The sequence below is a fragment of the Microcebus murinus genome, chromosome 18 (genome assembly GCF_040939455.1).
Source record: "Microcebus murinus isolate Inina chromosome 18, M.murinus_Inina_mat1.0, whole genome shotgun sequence".
In the NCBI taxonomy this organism is placed as follows: domain Eukaryota; kingdom Metazoa; phylum Chordata; class Mammalia; order Primates; family Cheirogaleidae; genus Microcebus; species Microcebus murinus.
Window position 1 is genome coordinate 19,372,623 of NC_134121.1, and position 26,745 is coordinate 19,399,367.

Here is a 26,745-nt window from a genome sequence, read left to right on the forward strand (position 1 = left end):
ACTCTGACATAAACACCCCACTTAGTTCCTGGGCCTGCTTCTGTTAGAGGATAATCTATAAATAATTCACAAAGCTGACATTACTCACCGTATTGTGATAATTTTTTCTGGGAAAATTTTAGCAACTGTTCTAATATAGATTGCCAGTTATCAGTAGTTGGGAATGCAAGTCAACTTTTAATTATGCAGAGGCTGATTATTCAGACTACAAATTGTTCATGCCCTGTACTGCTCCTTCCTGCTGCCTACCTTTTAGCATTTTCACAGCTCATTAGCACATATACCAGAAGGTAGGCATTGGACAAGGGGGAAAGGAGAGGAAACAAAAATCAGTTAGGCACTTAGGAGAAGCTCTGACGAAAGATTTTAATACAATTTGTAGAATTATTGACGAAAATTGAGTCATTTGGTTTCCCTGTGAATTGCATTTACTTGTTCTATTCTTGTCCTCCATAGCAACAGATAATAGAATTGTCTGCAGAGAGACAACATTATTCCTATATTTAATGTTTTCCTTTATAGAACAGTTTCACATGATAGTTCATGATATTTTATTCATTACATTTGTAGCTAGACTACTTATTTCTTTGGTGAATGGTTTATTGAGATTCCTGGCATATATGCAGTGATACCATAATTATCTGATGATTTTCCAGTTTTCCATATAACTAAGTGTTTTCCTTTAAGTACCAACACCTTTCATCTTTCAGCCTATTTTGTTGGAAATACAATTTTCCTCATGCTTAAACTGAGGTTACTAAATATAATCTTATTCTTTCTGGATGTCCATGGTTGTCTGTACTGTACATACTCCTATGTTTGGCTATTACAAAAACCCACACAGGCCTGGAGCAGTGGCTCATGCCTGTAATCCCAGCACTTTGGGAGGATGAGGCATGATGTTCGCTTGATCGCTAGAGTTCGAGACCAGCCTAGCAAGACTCCATCTCTACAAAAAATTAAAAAGTTAGCCAGGCATGATGGCACATGCCTGTGGTCCCAGCTGAGACAGGAGGATCCCTTGAACCCAGGAGTTTGAGGTTGTAGTGAGCTATGATGACCCATGAAGATGTCAGTGCACTCTAACCCGGGCAACAGAGGGAGACCCTGTCTCAGAAAGAACCCCATGCAGACATGCTGTCAGTCTAGAGCCTCTGGTTCAGTGAAATATTGCAAGTGTAGTAAAACTTGAGTGGTACTAGCGTTTTCATTTACCCTAAGGCTGATATTATTATATGAGTTTTCTGCCTTCTTCCCCAGTCTGTCACCTGTCTCTTTTGCCATTGTCAGAAAAACCTGTCTCTTACCTTCTCCCCTTATTAGTTCTCTGCATTTGGACTACTGTGGCCTGAGAAACTGAATAACCAAGCTAGTTAGAAATGTGTCTTAAATAAGAACAAATAGGCCTGCACATGGGTATAAAGCACTCACACATGAATGTAAGTGCATGAGTTTGGGTGCAGAAACCATCGCTACTTAGAGGCCTTTATCTTCCTAATAATTTTCAATCAAGTAGTTAAGTTGCTGGCTAATTGTGTGTCAAAGAGATTGTTTGGGACTTGAGACTGTCTTGAATAAAGCTAGTCCAGAGAGTTTTCTTCAGTGAGAACTGCTGATTGATTTCCCTTAAAGGTGGGACAAAGGGCAGAATAACAGGTGAACATAAGGAGTATTGTTTTTTTAAAAAATGTGTTTAGGTGGGGGGGAGGGGGGAAAGGGCATTTATTGAAACCTTAAAATCTGTACCCCCATAATATGCCGAAATAAAAAAAAAAATGTGTTTAAGTCCGCTTAAATATATAAAGTTTGGCATAGTAACTAGGTCACTGGTTCTATTAACCAACCAAAGACCAGATAAACAAAAGCACTTGGGCCATAAAAGTCTTTGGGAAATAATCTCAACAACTTCTGTGGTTTCTATGTCCTCCCTCCTGAACACTGTGAAGCTACCTGTCTAGAAACCTCCCTGCTGATAATTTCTTTTTTGTTTTTTTAATGAATTCTAATCTTTGGATTTTTTGTGGTATAGAGACACAGTGGTTAGGTTTTAGGATTCTGGTGGACTTTTCCTGTGTACATTCACCTTGCTTCCTGGGGACCAGAGCTTGCTGTGAGTCATGTTCCATCTAATTTACGTTGGATCCGGCTGCGGAGCCATGACTCAGATGGGCTTCAGGCCCAGCTGCCCAGCTCATCTCCTGACACATCTTTCCGTTTTCCTCTTGCACTTTCAGGATCTAAAGAGAACATCATAACTGACAGCAGGCAGGTGCGCCTTGCCACCGGCATCTTCCCTGTGGTCAGCCTCCTGAACCACTCCTGCAGCCCCAACACCAGCGTGTCCTTCATTAGCAATGTTGCCACCATTCGGGCATCACAGCAGATTGGAAAAGGGCAAGAGATTCTGCACTGTTATGGTGAGCCATCTCTCGTCACTACTGTCCTGCCCTTCGTGGGCAGAAAAGGGCAGTGTGGATAGGAATGAGCAATCCACTGAGCAGGTGACTTCACCTGTCAAGTGTTTGTTTCCTGGAAGAGGCAGTCCATTCTTAGGCGGAAAAAAAAAAAAGAAAAAGAGAGAGAAAGACCCTCTTACTAGGACCCTATTGTGGCTACATTATGTCTCTCACTGCTTAATCGCTGTCAACTTCCTATTCTGAAAATGAGCTAGGAACAACTTCTTGGCTTCTTTTTCTTCCTATCTCAGCAACTTGGAAGCTTATTTTAGTATCCAGTTCCACAGATGTTTGAGTAAAGGTTAAGCTATCACATGATAAATAATTGTCCAGGCCCTCTGCTAAGCTGAAGGTTTTTAAGTAGTGTTTGACTCTCTCTTGCTTTAAATATTAGCTGAGTGTGATCTCTCTCCAGGGCCTCATGAGAGCCGGATGGGTGTTGCCGAAAGGCAACAGAAACTGAGGTCTCAGTATTTCTTTGACTGCAACTGTCCAGCTTGTCAAACTGAGGCACACAGAGTGGCTGCAGGGCCCAGGTGGGAAGCATTCTGTTGTAATAGTTGCAGAGCACCCATGCAGGTAAATCCCTCTTCTCTACTTTTTCTGGAGGTCAGTTTTCCAGCCCAGAGGTGATAAATTTTTAGGAGGAAGCCATCAGGGACTTACAGGTGTCGAGAACAGTAATATCATTGTCATTTTAGCCAGTCATCCCTACACATTGGTTACCCCTCCAAAGGAACCACAGGAAAAGGTAGGATTTACTAATATTTCTCATGCAAATTACAGAAGATCCCACCTAAACTGGTTTGGGGGTCAGGGGGAGACTGAATTTTATTTGCTCAAGTAAGTCATTGAAAAGACCCAGGGTAAGGCTACTTCAGAAGCAACGTGATCCAGGGGCTCAGATAATGTCACCAGGACCCTTTATTTATTTATTTATTTATTTATTTTGAGACAGAGTCTCACTCTGTTGTCCAGGTGATGCCGTGGCATCAGCCTGGCTCACACACAGCAACCTCAAACTTCTGGGCTCAAGCGATCCTCCTGCTTCAGCCACCTGAGTAGCTGGGACTACAGGGATGCACCACCATGCCCAGCTAATTTTTTCTATTTTTAGTAGAGATCGAGTTTCACTCTTGCTCAGGCTGGTTTTGAACTCCTGAGCTGAAGCAGCCCTCCCGCCTCGGCCTCCCAGAGTGCTAGGATTACAGGTGTGAGCTACCTCGCCTGGCCAGGACCCAGTTTTTCTGTCCGCCTCTCTCAACTGCATTTTCTCTGTGCCAGCCCCGTCCTCAGACAGACTTCCCTCTGTGCTGGCAAGATGGCTGTCTCCTGTCCTCCTGCCCAGGACGGTAAAGACATGTGCCACTCTAACAGCAGTCTGGGCAAAAAGATAACTGTGTTTCATTGACTGGCTGGAGGAAAATCAGAGCCACACAGTTTTCCTGCAGCCATCTGAGCCACATGCCACCCCCTCAGCTATAGGGCACTGACCACGGGAGGGTGAGAAAGGATCCTCAGGAGAAATTAGGTTGCTGATACCTAATGAGGAAATGGATACTGGCATCGGAAACACAGCAAATGTCCACCTCATAGGTTTTTCTCCTCTGTCAAAGGGTATAATCTTCTCAGGGACACCATTAGTGGACTGCAGAGCTGGTTGTGTTAGAAAGCAGAAGTCACAAACCCAAAGTCAAATGTGGGGAGACCTCACCTAGCACCTTTTTCTATTTGTTTTCCTATGACTTTTTCGTAATCACTAGAAATGTGTTTGTCATCCAAAGTCCTGGCTCCAAAGAGAGTAAAGAGAGGGGCTATAGAAATGGAAATAAATTGTGGACTATACCACTTCCATTCCAAAAAATTAAATCTCAGGCAGGATCAGCTTACTGCCTTCATTAGAATTGCTGCTATCAAACCAAATCTAGTCGGCTCTGGTTATGATGTATGTCTTATGGCAGGAGGCTCTTTCCCCCATGGGATCAGAAACTACCGCACAATCCTTTAATATAAGCACATGCACTGACTCTGACAGAGGAATAAAGATAAAACTGACTTCCACAGGGCGATGACGTGCTGAGCTGTGGCAACAGATCTTGCACAGAATCCATGAGCAGGGACCACCTCGTTTCTCGGTTACAGAACCTTCAGCAGCAGGTTGACATGGCCCAGAAGCTTCTCAGAAATGGTAAACTAGGTGAGACTGGCTCCCTACATTGGTCCTCCAGCCCTTTCTCTTTTATTCATTCTGAGGACACCTTGGACTCAAGGATTCTCAGTAATGGTTGAAAAAAATTGAAGAATTTAATTTAATTATCCCCATACCAGCCACAAGATGGCTATATAGGCCAATGAGACCAAACCCTAACCAGCTCGGTTCCTGTGCTGTCCTTGAAAAGGGACAGATGATTTAAGCTGTTGTTTTCTTATGTGTCAGATACTAAGTTAAAGTACCCCTGGCCACTCAAGGATTATCGCTGACATCCATGAGCTTTATGCAATCCCAGAAGTTCAGTGTCATTTATTTTAATTCCAGGGCCTAATGACGTAACTTCTAGAAAGGTGGTTCTGCCCTCATCAGAGCCAGTCTCTTCTAGAAAGTAGTTGGTCATGTGCCCAACGGATGTAAGTATTCAGCTTTTTTCAGGAAGGGAGTTGTAGAATTCCCCATTGTCCCTGAAAACTCTACCTTAGAGCTTGACATTGTGGGAATTTATTTAGCCTACTTTATGAAAATTGACCTTTAGCTTAGATTTCAGGGTCAAGAGAAATAATTGACCATAAGTAGAACATAGAGTTGGTTGTGTTGCAAAGCTGATGTTGGAATTCCAGGGTAAATGTTGTGAGGCCTCACCTAGCACCGTTCTCTATTGAAAGAGAAAACGTAAGAGAACAATAGCTTTATTGGAACAGACACTGTGAATTGGTGACAAGCCAGAGAGAAAGGGGAGTCTCTATATTCAGCCCCACCGAGATAGAATTTGAGACCTGGGTTCTCATTTCTAGGACTGGGGTTGTGTCTGCAATGAGGCATCTTTCCTTTGACTTGACAGAGCCAGCCATTCGGCGGTTGCTGGGGTGCCGGCATGATGCTGAGAGCTTCCTGTCGGCAGAACACACCATGGTAGGAGAAATTGAGGATGACCTGGCCCAGGCCTATGCTGCCCTAGGTATGGCACGTGTTTTCATTTTCTGCTGTCAGGAACAAGACTGCCCTGTGTTTTGTCACAATCCCAGCCTTGTCTGATTAGTTATCTGTCTGTCTAAACTGAGGCTGCTCTGTTTGCCATTCAGCTTTGCTTACCCTGAAAATGTTCGTTTTTAGGTGATTGCAGTTCTTTTCTTGAATACAATTTTTCTTTTCTCACAGGGGACTGGCAGAAGTCAGCTACCCATCTACAGAGGAGTCTCCAGGTGGTTGAGGTTCGCCACGGGCCATGCAGTGTTGAAATGGGCCATGAGCTCTTCAAACTGGCCCAGATCTTTTTCAGTGGGTAAGTCTTTCTGTTTCCTGTCACTTTGCCAGGGCATATACTGTTCTTTCTTTGACCAGGTGCTTCTGGGTGTTACTTTTTTCTCTAGTGCTTTTAAGTATGTTGAAACTTTTTTATTTCCTCTTCAGGAGAGATCTTTGCCTTCTGTTTTGCTGACAGTTAAAGCTTGAGAATTTCCTCCTGAGAGTGGGAAAAGCTCTTAGATCTGAAGAGAGTTTCCAGGGAGAACTCGCCAGGCAGCCCCACCCACCCACCAGCAGAATATCCTTCTCATTCCTCTCTGGCTAATCATACCTCCTTGGCTCTCTCATTCCCACCACCCCAACTCCAGGGTCTCTGCCTCCTCCCTAGTCTGCATCCTGTTCCTTTTAAAGCATTTGTTTCAACCCAGAGGGATTTTGGCTCCAGATAACATTTGACACTGTCTGGAAATATTTTTGATTGTCATGATGTAGAAGGGGAAGTGCTACTGGCATCTAGTGGGTAGAGGCCAGAGGTGCAACTAAACATCCTACAATGCACAGGACAGCCCCCCTAGCCCAAAATGTTAATTGTGTCAAGGTTGAGAAACCTTGCCTTTAAGGGTTAAAAGGAAAGGACAGCAGGTTGATGAGCTGATGCCTTATCCACTTTTGCTACTGAGGTCATTTGAGAAGTCCTAATTCAGTATTTCTGGATAGAATACCTCTAGCCTTGGTAAAACTGCTACTGGTGTACATTGGTATGAGAAAGTGTTTGAAGCTTAAATCCAAGATTGTGAATGGTGGGTAGACCTGATACTCAAGACTTAGAGACAGCCCATTTGGCCAGAGAGAGAGAGAAAAGGGCTGCCTCATTAGGTCAGGGGTGAATTTGGTTACCCTAAGATGAAGATTGCAGTGTAAACCTTAAATATCGGTTGAAAGCTTTGAGATCTGCCTGTTTTTCTCAGGATCCTGGAATCTATACTTTTTTATAACTTTTTTCTCTAACTCTGCCTAGCAGTGTGTTTGTGAACTAGATTATAAGGTCCTTGAGGACCGAAATGATCTTGTATAATTGTTCTTCCCCATGTATCAATCAGTGTTTGCTGAACTGAATGAGTGAACTGACGACTCCTGTCCTCTTCTGTCTGGTTCAGGTTTGCAATATCCGAAGCTCTGAACACAATAGAAAAGGCAGAAAAGGTTCTCTTGGTGCACTATGGCCCTTGGCATGATGATATCCAGGAGCTCCAAAAGATGAAATCCTGCTTATTAGACTTGCCACCCATCCCTGTGGGACCTTCCATGTAGGATCCCAAGGGGACTTCACCAGGAGAGGAGCCCACAGAAGACAAGTTAAAGAGATTCTGTCACTGCTGAGCTGCCGTCAGGAAACACAGGACTTTCCCGACAGTCCCAAGCCTAGTGTACGAGGGGCGGGGAGGACTCCAAAAGCATTGCAGTTGGAGAGAGACACTCACCTACTTTGATGAATGTTTCCTGCAGTAGTTAACTGTCCTCCTATAAAAACTCCCAGTTCCCAGAAAAGACTTAAAACTAGTATCTGGAGAGTGCAAGTCCTTTAAAAGGATTTAGCTGTTCTACAGGCATCTGGATGTTAGCCTGGGATTTTGGCGAGATTCCACCTCACTAAATGATGAGAGTCGGTTTCCCTGGAACATTCCTATGGTTTCTAGCAGTAATGAAATGTTGTGTACCACTCCAGTGGGAACTTAAACTCTTAGTAGTTGTATTGTAATTGAAAAATAATTATAAAGCAAGAAATCAGTAAGGCAGCTTACCTCTGGAGACACACAATTCCACTTTAGGTATCCAGCTTCCACATATCCTTTGTTAAAACTGGTGGAGTATGAATTGTGAATAGGGAAATAAATATGGAGCCATTTTATTGTTGAGCAGTTTCTTCCTAGGATGACAACTCTAAATTTGTTTTCTACCAGTTTTCCAGTCCTTATTCTCTGGCTTTCATTCTATACTCTTGGCAGACTCACTGATCAAACACTACTAATAAAATCAAATTTGTAGTAATGACTTTATAACACAGGTGCCTCCTTTCTGAGTTATTCTATTTGTTAGCAACCCTGAAAAGAAACTGCTTTTTTCTACCAGATCTCTCCAGGCTGAAAAATGAATTACAGACTGAGTACCAGGAAGAGGGGAATTAAGAAAATTCTGAGGGTGTGGATATTGCTGCTTGTGGTTTCAAACTCAAGAGAAAGAAGGTGGGGATGATTGCTCCCCTCCACTGGGATGTGTAGCAGTGATCCAGACCCCATCCTGGTCAGAAGGGTGCAGGATTCCCTAGGTTTGAACTTGGGTTGCTGTTTCACCACTGGTGACCATGTGGTTCAGGTGTGTTAGTGGGAAAGAACGCCAGGTCCACACTGCTTGGAGAGCTTGCCCACCCTAACCGTGCCCAAGAAGGGCCTGTGGGTAACCGTGGCATTATAATCAGGAAATCAATAGCCCCAAAAATCCCTGGCAGTAGCTTTTTAGGAAGCTGATTGGAATAAAGTTGGCACGCAAACATTTGTCGAATGAAGGGCAGGCAAAATTTCATTTCTCCTCTTTTCTAATAACTCATGGTGGCAAAGGAGTGGCCAGTGAGATTTTTCAATAGACTTAACTTTTTCAAGAAAAAAAAGTTAGTGGTTGGGACTGCAAACTAGAACAGCCTCTATGGAAAGTAATATGGAAATACCTCAAAGAACTAAAAGTAGAAATACCATTTGATCCAGCAGTCCCACTATTAGGCATCTACCCAAAGGAAAAAAGACATTGTGTAATACAGACATCTGTACCCAAATGTTTATGGCAGCACAATTCACAATTGCAAAGATGTGGAAACAACCTAAGTGCCCATCAATACATGAGTGGATTAATAAAATGTGGTATATGTATACCACGGAGTACTACTCAGCCACAAAAAGCAATGGTGGACTAACACCTCTTATATTATCCTGGGTGGAGCTGGAGCCCATTCTTCTTAGTATCACAAGAATGGAAAAACAAGCACCACATGCACTCACCATCAAATTGGTACTAATTGATCAATACTTATGTGCACATATGGAAATAATGTTCATCGGATGCTGGGCGGGTAGGAGGGGGGAGGAGGGGATGGCCATATTCACAGCTAATGGGTGCAATGTGCACTGTCTGGGGCATGGGAATGCTTGTAACTCTGACTTGGACAGAACAAAGGCAATATGTGTAACCTAAACATTTGTACCCCCGTAATATTCAGAAATAAAAAAAATATACATATATAAAATTTAGTCCTGCAAACAATTCTATAGTTATTTTATTCCAAACATGTGGCATGTTTCATGTTCCTAAAAAAGGTTCTATTATACTTTGTAAAATGGGCATACTTCCTTACAAAGAATATATATAGAATCTTTACATACCTACATACCAGGTCTCATTTTATGTGTATTTGAGAGTTTTCTTTAAATGATTTATAAAATTAGTTCCTGAAGTTACAAATTACCTCCCTTATCTGTCCATGTGTTGTCCTATATTGTCACATGTGACATTAGTTTGGGGAATACCTGTGCTTGCACTTAAAACCTAAAGTCTGGACAAGCCCCAATGGCTCACACCTATACTCCCAGCTACTCAGGAAATCACTGAGGCAGGAGGATCACTTTGAGCCCAGGAGTTCAAAGCTGCAGTGAGGTATGATTACGCCACTGCACTCCAGCCTAGGCAACAGAACGAGACCCCATCTCAAAAAAAGAAACAAAAACCTGAAGTTTGGTTTATTTAAGAGTATGTAGGAAATGCCCTCGTGGGAGGATTAGTGATCCTAGTACATAAACACCCCCAGAGCAGAGAAGCAGCCCCTGCATTGTACAACACAGATAACTAACGTTATCTGTACAACACAGATAACTAAAAGTTCTTATAAATGGTGACTTTCTGCAGTTAGATAGAACCAGGCTGTAAGTGTACAACCAGCAAATTCCTAAAGGGCAATTTATCTTCCTGTAAACTTAGCATAGCTCAAAATAGGAATAGAAAGTAACAAAAGTTAGGGATAAAGCTCTTTTATTGTATACACTGATGAAACATTATAGAGGCAGCTTTCATGTAATGTATAACATGCCATCCTTCTGGGGTTTTCTTCTAGGGTATTGAAACATTAAACTGGAGGATTAAGTGCCCCTGGGGTCCAGAATTTTGCCTATGAAGAGAAGGGCTCCTGTGTCCGTGTCCCTCAGTACAAAGATGAAGGGTTGGTTAAGGTGATAGTCCAGGGGGAAGGTAGGGTGGGAAGGCTGGAGCCCTGGACTAGGGGTAGTTCCTGCCCCATCCTCATTCCACTCGAAGCCAGCCCGGTGTTCCACTTGAGTAAGCTTGAGAGGTTTGCCTGTGATCTTGCTAAAGTCTGGTGAATCAAACAAGGATTGCAGCTCTGCAGAAATTGAGAGAGACATCCATTATAATCCTGCCTTACCCAATACCCCAAGGGAGAATACAACCGAAAGCGAGCTGGGAGTGGAGCACCACTTTTGACCCTGTGTGAGATATGCAGAGCTCTGAGCTGGTCGAGGGTTAAGTGACTTACCCTAGATCACACAGCAAGTGAGGTTACCATTAGAACTCAGGTGAAACAGAGTTGTTCTAAGCCCCTGTTACAGGACGTATGCTCATGGGACTGAGGAACAAGTCTATTAAGGAAGGCAGTTTAGTCTTCCCCTCCAGCACTCTTAGACTTAAGGAATCACCTATGGCCTCCTTACAAGGCCATGAAGCCCTTAAGATCTGCTTAGCAAAGTAGAAGGCTCAAAACCCAACCCCACCCACCAAGAGCAAAGGGGTCTTGCAAACATACTCATCTCCTGCAAGGACTTGGTAACTTCGCCTTCATAACTCAGCTTCAGCTTGGGGATGGTCAGGACTGCTTGGACAGTCTTCAGTTCTCGGTCTATGTCCTGAACAAACTCAGAGGTGAGGCTCTCTTCTATCAGGGTCAAGTTCTGGGTCACTTTCACAGGCAGGAAGAAGATGATACTCATGCTTCCGCTCAAGGGTAGCTGGCCAATCTGAAAGGTGGGAGGAAACACATGGATTAGTCCTTCGGAGCCCAAGAGCCTTGGGATATAGAATACACCAAGAACTGCCTTCCCTTCTTCTATGGTGGGGCCCTAGTGTCATCCTTCTGCCAGCCCCTAATCTATCCAACAATTGTCCCTCCAGGTTACTGCATTGTAGCCACAAGTCATTTCCTGATGTTCTTTCAAAACATTGACTGTTGTCTTTTCTGACCTCAGCCCATTACCAACTGAAGTTATCTGCTGAATGTTTTCCTGTGGCTCTGGGGAGCTAGATTTAAATTTCAGGTCTTTCATATACGGAAGTAACATTCATGGGGTGTCCGGCAGGTGGGGGGAGGGGGGATGGAAATATTCACACCACACCTAATGGGTGCTGTGCGCACTGTCTGGGGGATGGACACGCTTGAAGCTCTGACTTTGGTGGTGCAAAGACAACATATGTAGCCTAAACATTTGTATCCCCATAATATTCTGAAATTTAAAAAGAAAAAAAATTAAGAGAGTATCAGACCCAAAAGGGAAAAATTGTGGGTATAATTCATTTAGATGTCATATTTGTATTAATCACATCTGCTATACCAGGTACTGTCTATACTATGGATATAGATATAATAAAACTCAATCTTCACCCCCTTAATTAATTAACTTCAGGTCTTTGTTTGCTCCCAAAGTCCATCTGCCAACATTTACTGATCGTCTGATTTGTAGAGAGCACTGGACTAGAAACGGCAGCATCGGGCACAGCAATGCAGAAGCAGCAATAAAAAATGGGTCATTTGAACACAGGGTCTTAACCTAAGGTCCATGGAACGAATGGTGTGAGGGGTCTCAAAAGCCCCCTGAGATGATGGACAGAAATGTGTACATGTGCACACATGGCATTTCTCTTAACTGTTCCAGGCACTTTCATCAGAGTCCCAAAGAGATCCATGGCCCATAAAAGGTTAAGAACTACCGACTTAGAATTAAAAGAAATCGAGTATATATGAAAGCCTTAGAATGCCCACAATTTGGAGTTTGTGACAGCTCTTCAAAGTTTGGCTTTGAAGTCTAGAAAGAAAAGGTCTCCAAAAAAGAGAAGAGAAAAACAACATTTGAGTGCCCATTTCACATTACCCTATTAATCCTTATAACAAACTCTAAGAGGATAAGTTTTTTTTTGTTGTTTTTTTGGTTTTTTGGTTTGTTTTTTTTTGAGACAGTCTCGCTTTGTTGCCTAGGCTAGAGTGAGTGCCATGGCATCAGACTAGCTCACAGCAACCTCAAACTCCTGGGCTCAAGCAATCCTTCTGCCTCAGCCTCCCGAGTAGCTGGGACTACAGGCATGCGCCACCATGCCCGGCTGATTTTTTCTATATATATTAGTTGGCCAATTAATTTCTTTCTATTTATAGTAGAGACAGTGTCTCGCTCTTGCTCAGGCTGGTTTCGAACTCCTGACCTCGAGCAATCCGCCCGCCTCGGCCTCCCAGATAGCTAGGATTACAGGCATGAGCCACCATGCCCGGCCGAGGATAAGTTTTTTTTTTGTTTTTTTTTTCTATTTTTTTGGGTTTTTTTTGTTTTTTTTTTTTATTTTTCTTGAGGATAAGTTTTAATGACTATCACCCACTCCACTTTTTTGTTAAAGAGACAGGGTCTTGCTCTGTCACCCAGGCTAGAGTGCAGTGGGCCAGTCACAGCTCACTGTAGCCTCAAACTCCTGGGCTCAAGTGATCCTCCCACTTCAGCCTCACAAGTCACTGGGACTACAGGTGTGAGACATCCACCACCATGCATGACTGTTTTTAAAATGTTTTGTAGAGACAGAGTCTTGCTAGGTTGCCCAGGCTGGTCTCTAACTCCCAGTCTCAAGCAATCCTCCCACCTCTCCCTCCCAAAGTGCTAGGATTACAGGTGTGAGCCACCACATCCAGCCTTCCCCACCCCATTTTAAAAAGACGAAAAGCTCAGAGATGTTATTCGTTTGGTCAAAGTCACACAGCAGACAAATTTAGACAGCTTTTGGACCTCAAAGTTCATTCTATTTCCACTACACCATTCTGCCTGCCTGTGTCCTCTCCCTCCACCCGCCCCACCCCCCACCCCCCACCCCACCGCTACAGACCTTGCAGTTGAGGTCAGAATCCAGGCCATAGCGTAAAATAGCCTGAGGGTCTGACATCATGGGGACCCTCACAGTCCTATCTTCATCCAAGTAGAAATCCTTGAGGGAAGTCTTTCTGGAGTCAAACTTTGTTAGCCACGGCCCTGGAATGAAACGAGTGTCATGAGCCCCAGGAGATCAGAGAGGCAGTAGACCATGCTGTGTCTCCAAAGCATGTCACTGAAAATCGCCTGACCATAGGAATCTTAGTCACCAAGGGCTCTGACATGTCAGGGAATCGCTTTATCTCAGCACATGTGACCACAATAGACCACAATGTGGTCCAAACATTGGACCACAATGGTTCCAGGACCCTGAATACTTTCCACAAGCAAACTCAAATGGAAAGCACTTGGTTTTGTCCATTTGACTCTCTGGAACTTACAAGCTCTGGGATGGCCTACGAGAAAAGTAAACGGTTGTACGCTTCTACCGTAGGGTTTCTGTGAGACAATTAAAGGACGTCAGAGCAGGAAGGGACCTCTGAGATCCTCCGATCACCCTTCTCACAGCTGAAAAAGGGCTGAGCCCAAAGAGGTGCAGCGAGTCGCCAACACACAAAAGCGAGCCGATGGCCAGGCTCCTTCAGTTTAGCGCGGCCTTTAGCATGCCGATCTGCAACTGTTCTCCCACTCGCTGGAGGTCGGCGCTGGGAGCAGGAAGCCATCGGGTTTTTCTCCTAGCGTTTAGGAGTCCGCTCTTAGTGCTGCCTGACACACGGTTACAGAGCGTTTTAAGGGGGAGGTCACCCAACCCCCTCCCCGCCGCAAGGCCTTATCTAAGTGGGGCTGGCCTCGCTCTGGGCCCGTGGAGCGGTCGCGGGCACATCACCGCAGGCCGGGAGGAGGGTGCCGTGCAGCACCGGCCGCGTCCTCCTCACAGTTCTAGGCTGGTTGTGAAAATGAGAGACGACATGTGCGCGGTGTCTATGATGTAGGTGTACTAGCCTCACTTTAAAGATGAGAAAACAGGCCCGGAAAGGTTATACAATTCGTGCAGAGCTGGGATTTAAACCTTGTCTGGCTCAGACGCCAGAAACGGGACACAGCGCCCAGCCCCACGCAGGCGCAGTGTTCGCGCTCGCTCCCTCTCCGCTGTTCTTCCTGCACGAGCCGCTCACGCTCCGTAGATGCTCGTGCTCTGCCGCGGACGTGATGACGTGAGGACGTGATGACGTGAGGACGTGATGACGTGCGGACGTGACGAAGACATGCTGCAGGCAAGGCCGGTTCTTAGGCCCGCCTCTGGCTCTGCCCCTGCGCTCATGCTGGGCCAGGTCTTGGGCTTCTCCCCTGTCGCTGCCCCCTCTGACGCCTGCCACCCACCCCTGGTCAAAAACAAGTGGAGAAGCCCTCACCCTTAAAGTAGGCCACACCGAGGAGGAGGATGCTGATTTCTCTGGGCATCTCCTTCGTGGACCTGGCGACCTTCCCCTTCGTCTGGGCCTGCACCCAGGCATTAATCTCCTGCAGGTCCACACGGGGGTTGCCATTCAGGATTCTGGGCCTGGTCCCATACGACTTCTCCAGCGGTGCCACAAAGCTGGATTTTATGCGCAGCTCTGAGAAGAGGCAGAGGAGGAGGAGTTTGTGCACGAGAATTAAACCCGCATCCTCTCTCGGAGAGCATGCGGGGCTTAGCTTCAGGTTTGCCATTCAGTGGGCCCCGACTTCCTGCCCACTGTCTGCCCGTGACTTGCTGGGACTCTTGCCGGCTTCCCCAGGAACTAGACAGGCAACGAGACAGAAGTGGCTCATTGCTGTTTCTCTTCACATTGCTGCCCTCGCCACCCCTCCCTCTCTCTCCTACAACTCACTTCCTCTTTCTTGTCCTCTGCACTCACAGGCTCTTCCTGCACCCCAGGGCCAGGCCTGGCCTGGCTGCAAGTAAACTGTTGTTCAAAAGGAAACCCCCAGCGTGGAGCCTTTGTGCTCCCTGGGCAGCGCAGGCTAGAAAGGCCACTCACTCTTCTCCAGAACAATCCTGGAAGCACTCTTGAGGTTCTTCTGGGGGGCAGTGACAGTTGCAAGGAGTTCCTTGTAGGTGCCGTGGATGTCTGGGTTGTTGATCAAGTCATAGTAGAGAGCCCGGTGAATGACGGATTCCGTTTGCTGTTCAGCTCCTGCCAGGGAGACAAGGATGTGAACCTCGGTCACTGCCCACAAGGGCCCAAATCGGGTGCTCTCCCAGGACAGGGATACTATCCTCTTGTTCTTTTTTTTTTTTTTTTTTTTTTTTTAGACAGAGTCTCACTTTGTTTCCCAGGCTAGAGTGAGTGCTGTTGCATCAGCCTAGCTCACAGCAACCTCAAACTCCTGGGCTCAAGCAATCCTTCTGTCTCAGCCTTCCAAGTAACTGGGACCACAGGCATGTGCCACCATGCCCGGCTAATTTTTTTCTATATATATTAGTTGGCCAATTAATTTCTTTCTATTTATAGTAGAGACGGGGTCTCGCTCTTGCTCAAGCTGGCTTCGAACTCCTGACCTCGAGCAATCCACCCGCCTCAGCCTCCCAGAGTGCTAGGATTACAGGTGTGAGCCACCACACCTGGCCCTATCCTCTTATTCTTTTTGTCTGCTGAGGGCCTGAGCAGGCCGGTTTTAGAGATATTGTGCCTGGGCAAGGAATTCGAAGGCAGTGGGAGAAATGGTGACTGCATCCTTGGAGATTTCCCTAAAGGAGGTTCAAGGCATCAGGCTAGAAAGAGATAAGGGCAGGAGTAAGGGACACAAGTCCCTGAGCTTCTCCTATCACAGCACTTAAGACTGTTTTGCAGTGACTTGTTTATTAGGGTCCCCTGTGCACCCTGCTGTGACCCCAGTGAGGGCGAGCCCATGCCTGTCCCTGGGCAGTTATGCCCCCCAAACCCAGGCAAATGGCAGGCACACAGGAGCTCATTTAAGAAATGAATAAATGAGTGTTGAAGTCACCATGTCATGCGTGGTGCTCAGCACCCTTCCCAGGAGTGAGGGAAGCATGGGTGTGCAGCCCTCGAGCCCCCAGGTTCATGCACTGGGACCCCCTGGGACCAGCCTCCCTGAGCTGCAGTGTCTCTAGGGCTTAGAGAGCCACATACGTGCAGGGGCTGGACGGGGCCCCTCAGGTGTGTCTGGGGCTTTGTGCATCTGAGCACTCACCCAGCGAGAGGGCAGAGAGAGCCGTGGCCACGCTGAGCGGAGACAGGAGCACGTTGGTTGTGGGGCTCATGCTGGACCGCACACGGTACAGGTCATAGCCGAAGTTGGAGACGGCGGCTGCCAGCTTGTTCACAGGGACCTTAAAGAAGGGGTCCTCCTCCTCCACTGGTGCCCCTGTGCCATCGGGGTCTGGGGAGCCCTGGGGGAGACAGGAGGTCCTGGATTTGAGTACAAGGCCCGGTGTAGATGAGCAGTGAATAACTCCACTCCTTATGGCTTTGCGTGGGATTGTCGTTCCGTTCCCTTGGGGCTGTCCTTTCTAATTCTGGTATGTTCAGCCTAATGTTAGAATGAGTCTGTACTCCGATTATGCATGAGCTCTCTGCGGGGAAGAGGCAGCCCAGAGGAGAGATTAGCAGGCCAGGTTTAAACACTTGTGACCTGTGAGCCGTAAGCCTATGACACATTTTTAAAAATATTGGTGAGGAACCTCCAAGAAATCCTGTCCTCAGGCTAAACCAGGGTACTGTCTGCTCAACCTTGCCTACTACGCCCAGGCCTCTGTCTAGACGCCCCTGTCAAACCTTCCTGTCTTTCGTGGTGCTGGTCAGATGTCTCCTCCTCTGTCACAGCTTTTTGGGGTTTTTTTCTTTTTTTGAAACAGGGTCTTGCTCTGTCACCTGGGCTAGAGTGCAGGGGTGTCATCCTAGCTCACTGCAGCCTCCAACTCCCAGGTTCAAGCTATCCTCCCACCTAAGCCTCCCAAGTAACTGGGACTGCAGGCGTGCCCACCACGCCCGGCTAATTTTTCTTATTGCTCTGTAGAGAGAGGGTCTCGCTATTGCCCAGACTGGATACATCACAGATTCCCCTGACTACTCTAACCTGAAGGAAACATTTGCTTTTCTGAGCTTCTTTCAGAAGCAGCTACTACTTACTTATTAACCACCTACCATATCCAGGCTCTTTGATAGTTCTTTTCATATAAATTACTTCATTTCATACTTGGCTTTTTTGTTTTGTTTTTTTGTTTTTCTTTTTTTTTTGAGACAGAGTCTCGCCCTGGCTGGAGTGCCATGGCGTCAGTCTAGCTCACAGCAACCTCAAACTCCTGGGCTCAAACAATCCTACTGCCTCAGCCTCCCAAGTAGCTGGGACTACAGGCATGTGCCACCATGCCTGGCTAATTTTTTCTATATATTTTCAGTTGGCCAATTAATTTCTTTCTATTTTTAGTAGAGACGGGGTCTCACTCTTGCTCAGGGTGATCTCAAACTCCTGACCTTGAGCGATCCTACCGTCTCGGCCTCCCAGAGTGTTAGGATTACAGGCGTGAGCCACCGCACCCGGCCTTCATTTCATTGAGATATATAATATCTCAAAAGATTCAGATTCAGTACCTTGAAGGCAAGAACTTAGCCTTTTGTATCTCCACCCATCCCCAGCACCTACAGAGCAAGTGTCCAATAAATGAGGAAGAAATGAATGGCCGCATGACCCTGTAAGGATGGGTATTTTTGTCCCATTTAATAGGTAAGGGAAAAGAGACTGCGGTAAGAGTGACTTGTCCAAGGTCACAAAGCTAGTGAAAGGCAGAGCCAGCATTCAAACTCGGACCTCACAACAAAGCCCAGGGCTCCGGCCAATACATTCAGCTGCCCTTGTCCCTCATGTGACCGGCACCTGCCCCCGTCGTCGTGTCATCAGCACGGGCTTCCCTTCCCGCGCCTGCAGCCGCCTTTGCAACCCCGCTGTGCTCTCACTGGGCAGCAGAGAGGTCTGTCTGCCGCCATCTCTTCCCCTGCAGTGCCCTTGGCCAGTAGCTGAGCAAACGTCTGAGAACACCACCCACCCAGCGGGCCGTGCGGCAGGACAAGGTAATGAGAAATGGTCTTTACTGAAGGGACAGCCCTGGACTTAAGTGCTTTGGGTTTGTTTTGTTTCTGTTATCTTTTTTTTTTTTTAACCCATCAGATTGTCCAGGAGAATTTGGGATCTTTTTTTGTCCCCACCCCTGTCTACTGAGAGGCGAGGCAAGATGTTTTCGCTCTGTGTTTGCTGCTAGAGAAACCAAGACCCTGGAGAGATAAGGGCCAGAGTCTGGCCTGGAACCCGGATGCTCAGCTCCCTGGTTCCCTCATGCTGCCCTCTAAGGGGGGCTGGGAACAGTGATGCCCACCCCATGCCCACCCCTACTGACCTCCTCCGGGCTGCCGGCGGTGTTCTGGCAGCTGCTGTGCCCGAGGAGGGCTCCCGTCCAGAGGAGTAGCACGAGGGCCTGCATCCTGGGGCCTACAAGAAAAGCACGAAGCACAGGCCTCACCGGCCACCCTGCCCCTCGGGGCCACTCTGGGCAGGGAGCAGGCGACGGGCGGGGCTGGGAGCCTTTCCTCCAGAGCACCCAGCCTGGAAGTGGGCAGCCGGCACCCAACTTGATGCCCCCTCCTGGCAGTGTCCTCCCACCCCTCCCCCACCTGCCACGTGGCCCACAGTCACACCACAAGCTTGTGCCTTCTTCCCGTTGTCTGCGTTGGGGACCCACATTCAGACCTAGAGCTCCAGAGCTGCGAAGCCCCAGCCGGGCCCCTCTGTGTGGGGTGCGGTCCGGCACGGACGTCCGTCCGCAGAGGCTTTCCCCTGGAGGCAGCCGGCCTGCCCACTCGATAGGATGTGGGTTGATGTCTCTAAGACAGTGAGGAGAGGACCCGGGTCTCTCCCATTAGACTCACAGGATGCTGAGAGTGAAGCCCCTGCTCTGCCCCCAAAATTCTCAAACTCTCTTCTTAAATTCCTCTGGCCCCAAACCTGTGGCCTCACAAGGAAGCTCATTCTCTTCCCAGATAGTTCCATTTCAGGAATGTTTCCTCTCATGGTCAGGAGTGTAGGGGCTAGGGGCAGAAAGCCTGGGTTTAAATCTCAATTCTGTCTTTTTTTTTTTTTTTGGCAGGAGGGGGTCTCACTATGTTGCCCAGGTTGGACTCGAACTCCTGGGCTCAGGTGAGTTGAACCTCAGCTTCTGGAGTAGCTGGGACTATGGTCACGTGCCACTGTCCCTGCCTCAACTGTATGTTAATGGCTCTCTAAATTACAAGTTTTTCTCTTGTAATGTGGAAATAAAATAGTACTTACCTATTGTTGTGAGGACTCAATTAGATAATTAGATAATGCCTTAACAGCACTTAATAGTGCCAGAGATACGGAAGCTCAAAAAAATGATCCCGGGACCGAAATATGTCTCCCTTCAACTGGAATCCCACAGCCCCACCTCTGCCCTGCGGATGCGTGGCCTCTTCCCCCTACTGGCTCAAAAATAGCTCTTAAATCCCTGGGACTTTCTTTCCTTCTTCAGGTTAAACAGCACCACTTCTCAGTAAGCCCACCCCAGGCCCTTCACCTCCACAGCTGTGGCCTCCTCTGACCAGGCTCTAGTCTGGCATCTGGACCACAAGGGAGAACCCTGAACTCTGGGCCGAGGGCCCCCCCTCCCACATTCGCCTCATCTCTGAGCTCACCCTGAAGTCAAGATCTGGGGGAGAGTCAGGGGTGGGCAGGGGGCAGGGGATGAAGGCAGCTGGGGGGTTTCACAGATAAGATCTTCCAAGAGATCTTCTGGTTAGAAAGGGGGACAAGCCCTCAGCAGCCAGGCCCTTCGGCTGGTCCTTGTTGTCCCTCTATCCACATCACCCAGTCTAGAACTTACAATCTGAACTACTTTGTCTGCCCTGCCCCTCACCTCCCCTGCAATACACACACGCACACACCATTATCCTTCATTATGCTTCTATGTACACACACACGCCCACCCACACACGGCACACATACTTTCCTGCCTTCCCAGAACAAATTGGATTAGAAAATGTGGGATCGCAGTGTGTGACTGTTGGCAAAAGTCCTTAAAATTAAGCTGCTAATCCGCTGGACAATATTGTAGAGCGTGAAAGGCTACAAAGGATTGCCCCTGAGTTTGCTCAGCTTAAGGCGGGAGCAACCCCGCCTTCTTCCTAAACCCTGGTCTGCAGCTCGCATCGCTGCGGGCGGGCCGGACAGACCCTCACCAGCAGCCCTTCTGCGTGGCTGCCCTGCCTCTCGCGGGGAAAGCTTCCCGTGAGACCGCAGGAACAGCTTTCTGCAGTATGAGAGAGAGACGTCGACACTGTCCAGGCCTCCAGCCACTGTCCACGCAGCGGCCCCACCCAGGGCTGGCGGGGCCGGCCGCGCCCGCGCCTCTGCAGACTGGCCTGCTGGAGACTGAACACGCTGAGCCGCGCCGCGCCGCATGGGAGGGAGGCTGGAGGGAAAGCAGCTGGCTTGAGTCCCTCTGGCCCGGCAGGGAGTCGGGAGAGCAGACAGACGGGGGTCATCCTGGCACAGTGTTTGAGGATAGTAAGTTCCTGATTCAAATGCATGAGAAGGTGGGGGACCTCAGTCCCCACAGAGCCTAAGCCAAGCCCCAGATCAGGTCGTCATTGTCGCAAGGTGGGTGAGGTGAGGGAAGCTGGCAGGGTCAGGCACGTGGGTCCAAAGCTGGCCCGGGCCAGACACGGGGACACGCAGTATTAACGGCACGTCTCTGAATGCCCCACCTTGAGCCATGGAGATGAGGGAAGGGGAGGGGTCATCGAAAGCCCCCGACAAGCGCAGCGAGAGGACAGACAGCAAGGGTCTGCGTGGGGCCCCTCAGAGCACAAGGCACACGCAGCCCCCTGTCCGAGGTGATTCTCCCATGGGCTGGCGCTGGCTACCACTGGCTGGCCAGGGGCACAGGGACAATGATGCCATCCTGTCCAAAGGGCAGTATCCAAGCCAGGCTCCTGTCCGACCAGGTGGGGGAGGGCATGGGGAGGAGGTAGCTATCCTGCCTGCTGGGCCAAGGTCCGGCTCTACTTTCTGCCACATTGCCCAAATCAAGAGACACAGGAACTGGGATTTTGTGATCTTGCCTCTAAGCTAGGAGGATAAAGTCAAGCCAATACATGTGTTTCAGATTAAAGCCAGTTATGAGACAAACACCATCCCTCCTTCTCCTCCTCCTCCTCCCAGAACCACACAGCCTTCAAGCCACATGGCAGTCGATAGCACGAGGAAGGGTTCCTCCCTCTCCCTGGGCTCTGGGCCGAAGATCCGGGGAGGGGGGCTCTCTTCTGGCCCATCCATGGTGACCCCAGCAGCCCCCAGGCAAAATGTTCTTTCTCAAGTCTTGGAAGCTGAGTGGGTCAGGCCAGGACACCCTAGAGTTGCAACTCCCCACAGCCCAGAAAAACCAGTCCTAGGAATAGAACTCCCTGGGTCCCCTTCTCCCCCTCCCCCCTGCCTGGGGGCTGAACTCCTGGTAGGCTGGTAGACAGGCATGGACCAGACAGTGGTAGGGTTCTGGGAAGCCTGCAGCTTTTCTTTGGCCCTGACCCACTGCTTGCTGTGGTTTGCCTCGGGGAGCAGAAAGGGTGTAGAGTGGACAGCCCTCCTCCCCAGCACTGGTGGCTGAACCCTCAAGCCCCACACACTGGCTGGGCTAAATAGTGGGCATTGTTTGAGAGGTCACGACCTCACTGGTCTCCCAGCTCTTACAGAGAATGGGTGGGGCTGGATGGAAGGACCCAGCTATACTCCATCCCAGCCCTACGCAGGGCTCTCAGGGCAGCTGCTTGGTGGTGCGGGGAAATTACCTTCCCAATAAGCACTGGTTGATTTTGAAAAAGAAGCAGGGAGCCCAGGGAGGGAAGCCAGGCTGGGCTGCAGGAGGGGCTTCCTGACTGCCCCTGCTGCGAGCAAGCCCCTGAGAACCTCCTTCCCTCTGGGGTGCGCTCAGACCTGACCCAGCAGCTCAGCTCCCCACTTCTTCCCCACTCCCCCACTCCCATTGTTTCCCACTCACTTCATTCAAAAGTCTTTCCAGCCTCTTCTGCTGTCGGTGCGGTGGGGTTTGGGGATCACTGGGTCCTGATCTCCTTGACCCCCCCATTCCCTCTGCCCTCTCTTGTCCACTCACCTTCATGCCCAAACTGCAGGGGCTACTGTCTCCCCACTTCCTCTTCCTTCCACCCCTCTTTCCTGCTCCATGGGGTGCCCTGCCTCTCTCTAGTCCCCCCAGCCCGGGAGCCTCTCCTGCCTCCCCTGGCACGCAGGCCAGCCGGGGAGCTGCTATACCTGTGGGTCGGCGCAGCTCCACTCCCAGCCTGGGTCCCTCCAAGCCTGCACACTGAGGGGGCTCCAGCAAGCACAAGAGTTTTTTTGCTGCCTAATCCAGCGTCCAGCAGGCTTCAGATTACAGTTACTCCTTTCTTAAAGCGACCTGCACTCAATTTGGACTCTGTGATTGCATCATTGTCTGATGTTAGCTTTAACCCCCAGCTGCCCTGCCACCCCACACCCCCAAGGTGCCCACAGTCACTCGAACACCCTTCTCCTCCACCAGCTCTTCGCCCAGGCCCTGGCCTTCCTTGCTGCCCGCTGGAGCTCCCTGCAAGTTAGCTGGCCCCAGAGGGCACCCCGGCCAGCCAGGGCTGGGAGACAAGCCTGTCTTGCAGGAGGAAGCCCAGAGGCAGGCAGGTGGAATGGGTAAAACACTGCCCGGTATTGGAACTCTGGGTTCTTTCTGGTCCTCAGCTCTGTCACTCACTGGGATATGGGGCAAAATAACTCCCATGGTTCCTCCTTTTCCTTGGCTGGGAAATGAATGGATGGAACTGGAATGTCTCCATGCTTTATCCAAAACCTTCCGTGATTTCTGTAGATTGGGAAGGACAGTGGATATCTGACCAGAGGAAGAAATGATGTACTAGACACATACGTGCCTAACACCAAGCTGGGCACGACAGAGGTTACCCAAAAAGGCAAACACAGGCCAGGCTCCCCTCGGGATGTCTGGGAGGGGAGCCCAAAACACTGAAAAAAGGAAATAGGAAAAAACTAGGAAAAAACTAAAGACTATACCAGAGGGGAGGAGATGGGTAAATTCACACCTAACAGGTACAATGCCCACTAACTGGGTGAAGGGCACATGCATAACTTTCACTCAAACTGTACAAGAGCAAATCATGTAACCAAAACATGCATACCCACGTAAAATTCTGAAATTAAAGAAAAAACTTACCAAAAAAAAAAAAAAGACTATAACAAAATGTTTTCTAAGCAGATGTGAGTCCTGGCTGAGAAAGTCCAACAGTCATTCAGAGAAGAGGGGATCAGAGAAGGAAAGTGTTCTGGGATATTTAGCTCAAGGAAGAGAAAATTTAGGGAGCCTTCAATTTAGGGGAGTATTCTCATGTGAGGCTCCAGGGAGCAAAGCCAGGGCCCCTGGGTAGAACTTTCCAGTGGGCAAGGTTCAGCTTTATATAAGGAAGAGTATGTCAACAATCAGAGTTCAGTCCCTTTCAACAAAAAATTGTGGCGCACCTCTCTGCAAGGCGCTATGCTAGGTATGCAGAGGAAGAGGAGCATGAAGATGAGGAAGACTCAGTGCCCACCCTCCCAAAACTTACTGGCTAATAACAGGCTGATCCGAGAACAGATGTACATTCTATGACAGCTGTCTACAGCTGTGCTGACCCATACAATAGCCACTAGTCACATGTGTCTAGAGAGCACTTAAAATGTGGCTGGTCTGAATTGTGACCTACTGTAAGTATCAAATACACACTAGATTTTGAATAGTTTGTATGAAAAAAGAATGGAGACTATCCCATTAATAATCTTTTTTTTTTTTTTTTTTTTTTGAGACAGAGTCTCGCTTTCTTGCCTAGGCTAGAGTGAGTGCCATCATGGCGTCAGCCTAGCTCACAGCAACCTCAAACTCCTGGGCTCAAGCAATCCTCCTGCCTCAGCCTCCCGAGTAGCTGGGACTACAGGCACGAGCCACCATGCCCGGCTGATTTTTATATTATATATATTAGTTGGCCAATTAATTTCTTTCTATTTTTATGGTAGAGACGAGGTCTCACTCAGGCTGGTTTTGAACTCCTGACCTTGAGCAATCCACCCGCCTCGGCCTCCCAGAGTGCTAGGATTACAGGCGTGAGCCACCGCGCCCGGCCTCCATTAATAATCTTGATATGCAATACTTTTTATACTTGTTACGTCTATTGGGTTAAATAAAATATATTATTAAAATTAATTTAACTTATCTATGTATTTATTTATTATTTATTTATCTATTTATTTTTTGAGACAGAGTCTCACTTTGTTGCCCAGGCTAGAGTGAGTGCCATGGCGTCGGCCTACCTCATAGCAACCTCAAACTCCTGGGCTCAAGCAATCCTGCTGCCTCAGCCTCCCAAGTAGCTGGGACTACAGGCATGCGCCACCATGCCTGGCTAATTTTTTCTATATATATTAGTTGGCCAATTAATTTCTTTCTATTTATAGTAGAGACGGGGGTCTTGCTTTTGCTCAGGCTGGTTTCGAACTCCTGACCTCGAGCAATCCGCCTGCCCCGGCCTCCCAGAGTGCTAGGATTACAGGCATGAGCCACCACGCCTGGCCCTATTATTTATTTTTGTAGCAGAGTCTTGCTCTGTCGCCCTGGCTAGAGTGCAATGGTGTCATCATAGCTCACTGTAACCTCAAGCTCCTGGGCTCAATTAATCCTCCTATCTCAGCCTCCAAAGTAGCTGGGACTATAAGCGCATGCCAGCACCCATGGCTAATTTTTCTATTTTTTGTAAACATGGGATCTCACTATGTTGCTCAGGCTAGTCTTGAACTCCTGAGCTCTAGTGTTCCTCCCACCTTGGCCTCCCAGAGTGCTAGGATTACAGGCAAGAGGCACTGTACCCAGCCAACCTATTTATTTTTAATGTGGTTACTAGGGAATTTTTAATTACATATGTTCTTTTTTTTCTTTTTTAAATTTTTTTATTTATTAAATATGGAATGCTTCATGAATTTGTGTGTCATCCTTGTGCAGGGGTCATGCTAATCTTCTCTGTATCATTCTAATTTTTTCTTTTTTTAGTTTATGTGCTGCAGAAGGGAGCACTAATTACATATGTTGTTTGCTTTTTGCTTTTTTTATTTTTTTTGAGACAGGGTCTTGCTCTTTCACCCAGGCTGGAGTGCAGTAGTGATGATCATAGCTCACTGTAACCTCGAACTTTTGGGCTCAAGTGATCCTCCCACCTCAGCCTTCAGAGTAGCTGGGACTATAGGTATATGCCACCACGCCTGGCTAACTTTTTTTTTCTTTCTTTCTTTCTTTTCTTTTCTTTTTTTTTTGTGTGTATGGTGTGTGTGTGTGTGTGTGTGTGTGTGTGTGTGTGTGTGTGTGTGTGTGTGTTCAAGTACCTAGCTAATTTTTTAAAAATTTTTTATAGAGATATGGTCTTGCTATGTTACCCAGGCTGGTCTTGAACTCATGGCCTCAAGCGATCCTCCCACCTCAGCCTCTCAAAGTGCTGGGAGATCCTCCCACCTCAGCCTCTCAAAGAGCCAGTGCACACAGCCTGCATTATATTTCTATGGGACAATGCTGCTCTAGAGGGTATTATGGGCACTCAGTTGGACTATGTGAATCTAAGGTTAGTCTTGAAGATGAACTAGAGTGAGCTAAGCATAGCTGGGCATGGTGGCTTGAGCCTGCAATCCCAGCTACTTGGGAGGCTGAGGTTGGAGGATCATGTGAGGCTAGGAGCTCAAGACCAGCCTGAGCAACATATTGAAGCGCCATTCCTAAAAGAAAAAAAAAAGGCAGTCCAGGTGGAGGCAATATGCAATAAATGATGCTGAGATGAATGATTATCCACGTGGACAAATTGAAATTTATCTCTATCTCATTCCATGCTCAAAAATTAACTCTAGGCCGGGCGGGGTGGCTCACACCTGTAATCCTAGCACTCTGGGAGGCCGAGGCAGGTGGATTGCTCAAGGTCAGGTGTTCGAAAGCAGCCTGAGCAATAGTGAGACCCCTTCTCTACTATAAATACAAATAAATTAATTGGCCAACTAATATATACAGAAAAAATTAGCTGGGCATGCTGGTGCATGCCTGTAGTCCCAGCTACTCAGGAGACGGAGGCAGAAGGATCGCTTGAGCCCAGGAGTTTAAGGTTGCTGTGAGCTAGGCTGACGCCACGGCACTCACTCTAGCCTGGACAACAAAGTGAGACTCTGTCTCAAAAAAAAAAAAAAAAAAAAAAAATTAACTCTAGGTGCATTAGAGGTTTATATGTGGAAAAACAATTTGTTTCTGCAGAACCTTTTCTAGTGACTTCTGATTTAAATTATTTACTTATCTACGTATTTTGTTCATATAGTTCAAAACTCAAAAGCAACAAAAGGTATACAGTAAAAATCTCTCATTCTGATTTCCAGTCACCGATTCTACCCTCTGGAGGCAGCTGGTGTTAATCTCTTTCCAGTGTATTTTTTTGGAGATATTATTATATGTTAAAAAGCAAAAATACAAACACACATAGGCCAGGTACAGTGACTCATGCCTGTAATCCTAGTACTTTGGGAGGCCAAGGTG

The 26,745-nt window shown here is 47.8% G+C and overlaps 2 protein-coding genes and 1 non-coding gene across 11 annotated transcripts in view; 1 reads left to right on the forward strand and 2 right to left on the reverse strand.

Moving 5' to 3' along the window:
- The window catches only part of SMYD4 (SET and MYND domain containing 4), a 41,474-nt gene extending 31,194 nt beyond the window's left edge, over positions 1 to 10,280 (forward strand). For 6 of the 7 annotated variants that reach the window (XM_075994265.1, XM_012740763.3, XM_012740766.3 and 3 more), the window contains 6 exons: positions 2,235 to 2,417; positions 2,872 to 3,035; positions 4,521 to 4,653; positions 5,510 to 5,626; positions 5,827 to 5,950; positions 7,071 to 10,280. In XM_075994265.1, coding sequence (XP_075850380.1) covers positions 2,235 to 2,417; positions 2,872 to 3,035; positions 4,521 to 4,653; positions 5,510 to 5,626; positions 5,827 to 5,950; positions 7,071 to 7,224 — 875 coding nt within the window. In that variant the 3' untranslated portion in view covers positions 7,225 to 10,280. The remainder of the gene's footprint in view (positions 1 to 2,234; positions 2,418 to 2,871; positions 3,036 to 4,520; positions 4,654 to 5,509; positions 5,627 to 5,826; positions 5,951 to 7,070) is intronic. The other variant, XM_012740771.3, reaches the window with a different exon arrangement.
- The window catches only part of SERPINF1 (serpin family F member 1), a 351,983-nt gene continuing 335,208 nt past the window's right edge, over positions 9,971 to 26,745 (reverse strand). For 2 of the 3 annotated variants that reach the window (XM_075994269.1, XM_012740793.2), the window contains exons 2-9: positions 22,428 to 22,481; positions 18,484 to 18,575; positions 16,284 to 16,482; positions 15,110 to 15,265; positions 14,501 to 14,704; positions 13,105 to 13,247; positions 10,775 to 10,985; positions 9,971 to 10,354 (exon numbers count right to left, since the gene is read on the reverse strand). In XM_075994269.1, coding sequence (XP_075850384.1) covers positions 10,095 to 10,354; positions 10,775 to 10,985; positions 13,105 to 13,247; positions 14,501 to 14,704; positions 15,110 to 15,265; positions 16,284 to 16,482; positions 18,484 to 18,567 — 1,257 coding nt within the window. In that variant the 5' untranslated portion in view covers positions 18,568 to 18,575; positions 22,428 to 22,481 and the 3' untranslated portion in view covers positions 9,971 to 10,094. The remainder of the gene's footprint in view (positions 10,355 to 10,774; positions 10,986 to 13,104; positions 13,248 to 14,500; positions 14,705 to 15,109; positions 15,266 to 16,283; positions 16,483 to 18,483; positions 18,576 to 22,427; positions 22,482 to 26,745) is intronic. The other variant, XM_075994270.1, reaches the window with a different exon arrangement.
- Positions 25,141 to 25,249, reverse strand: LOC142862266 (U6 spliceosomal RNA). The gene has a single exon (XR_012913341.1). It is a non-coding gene; the product is annotated as a U6 spliceosomal RNA (small nuclear RNA).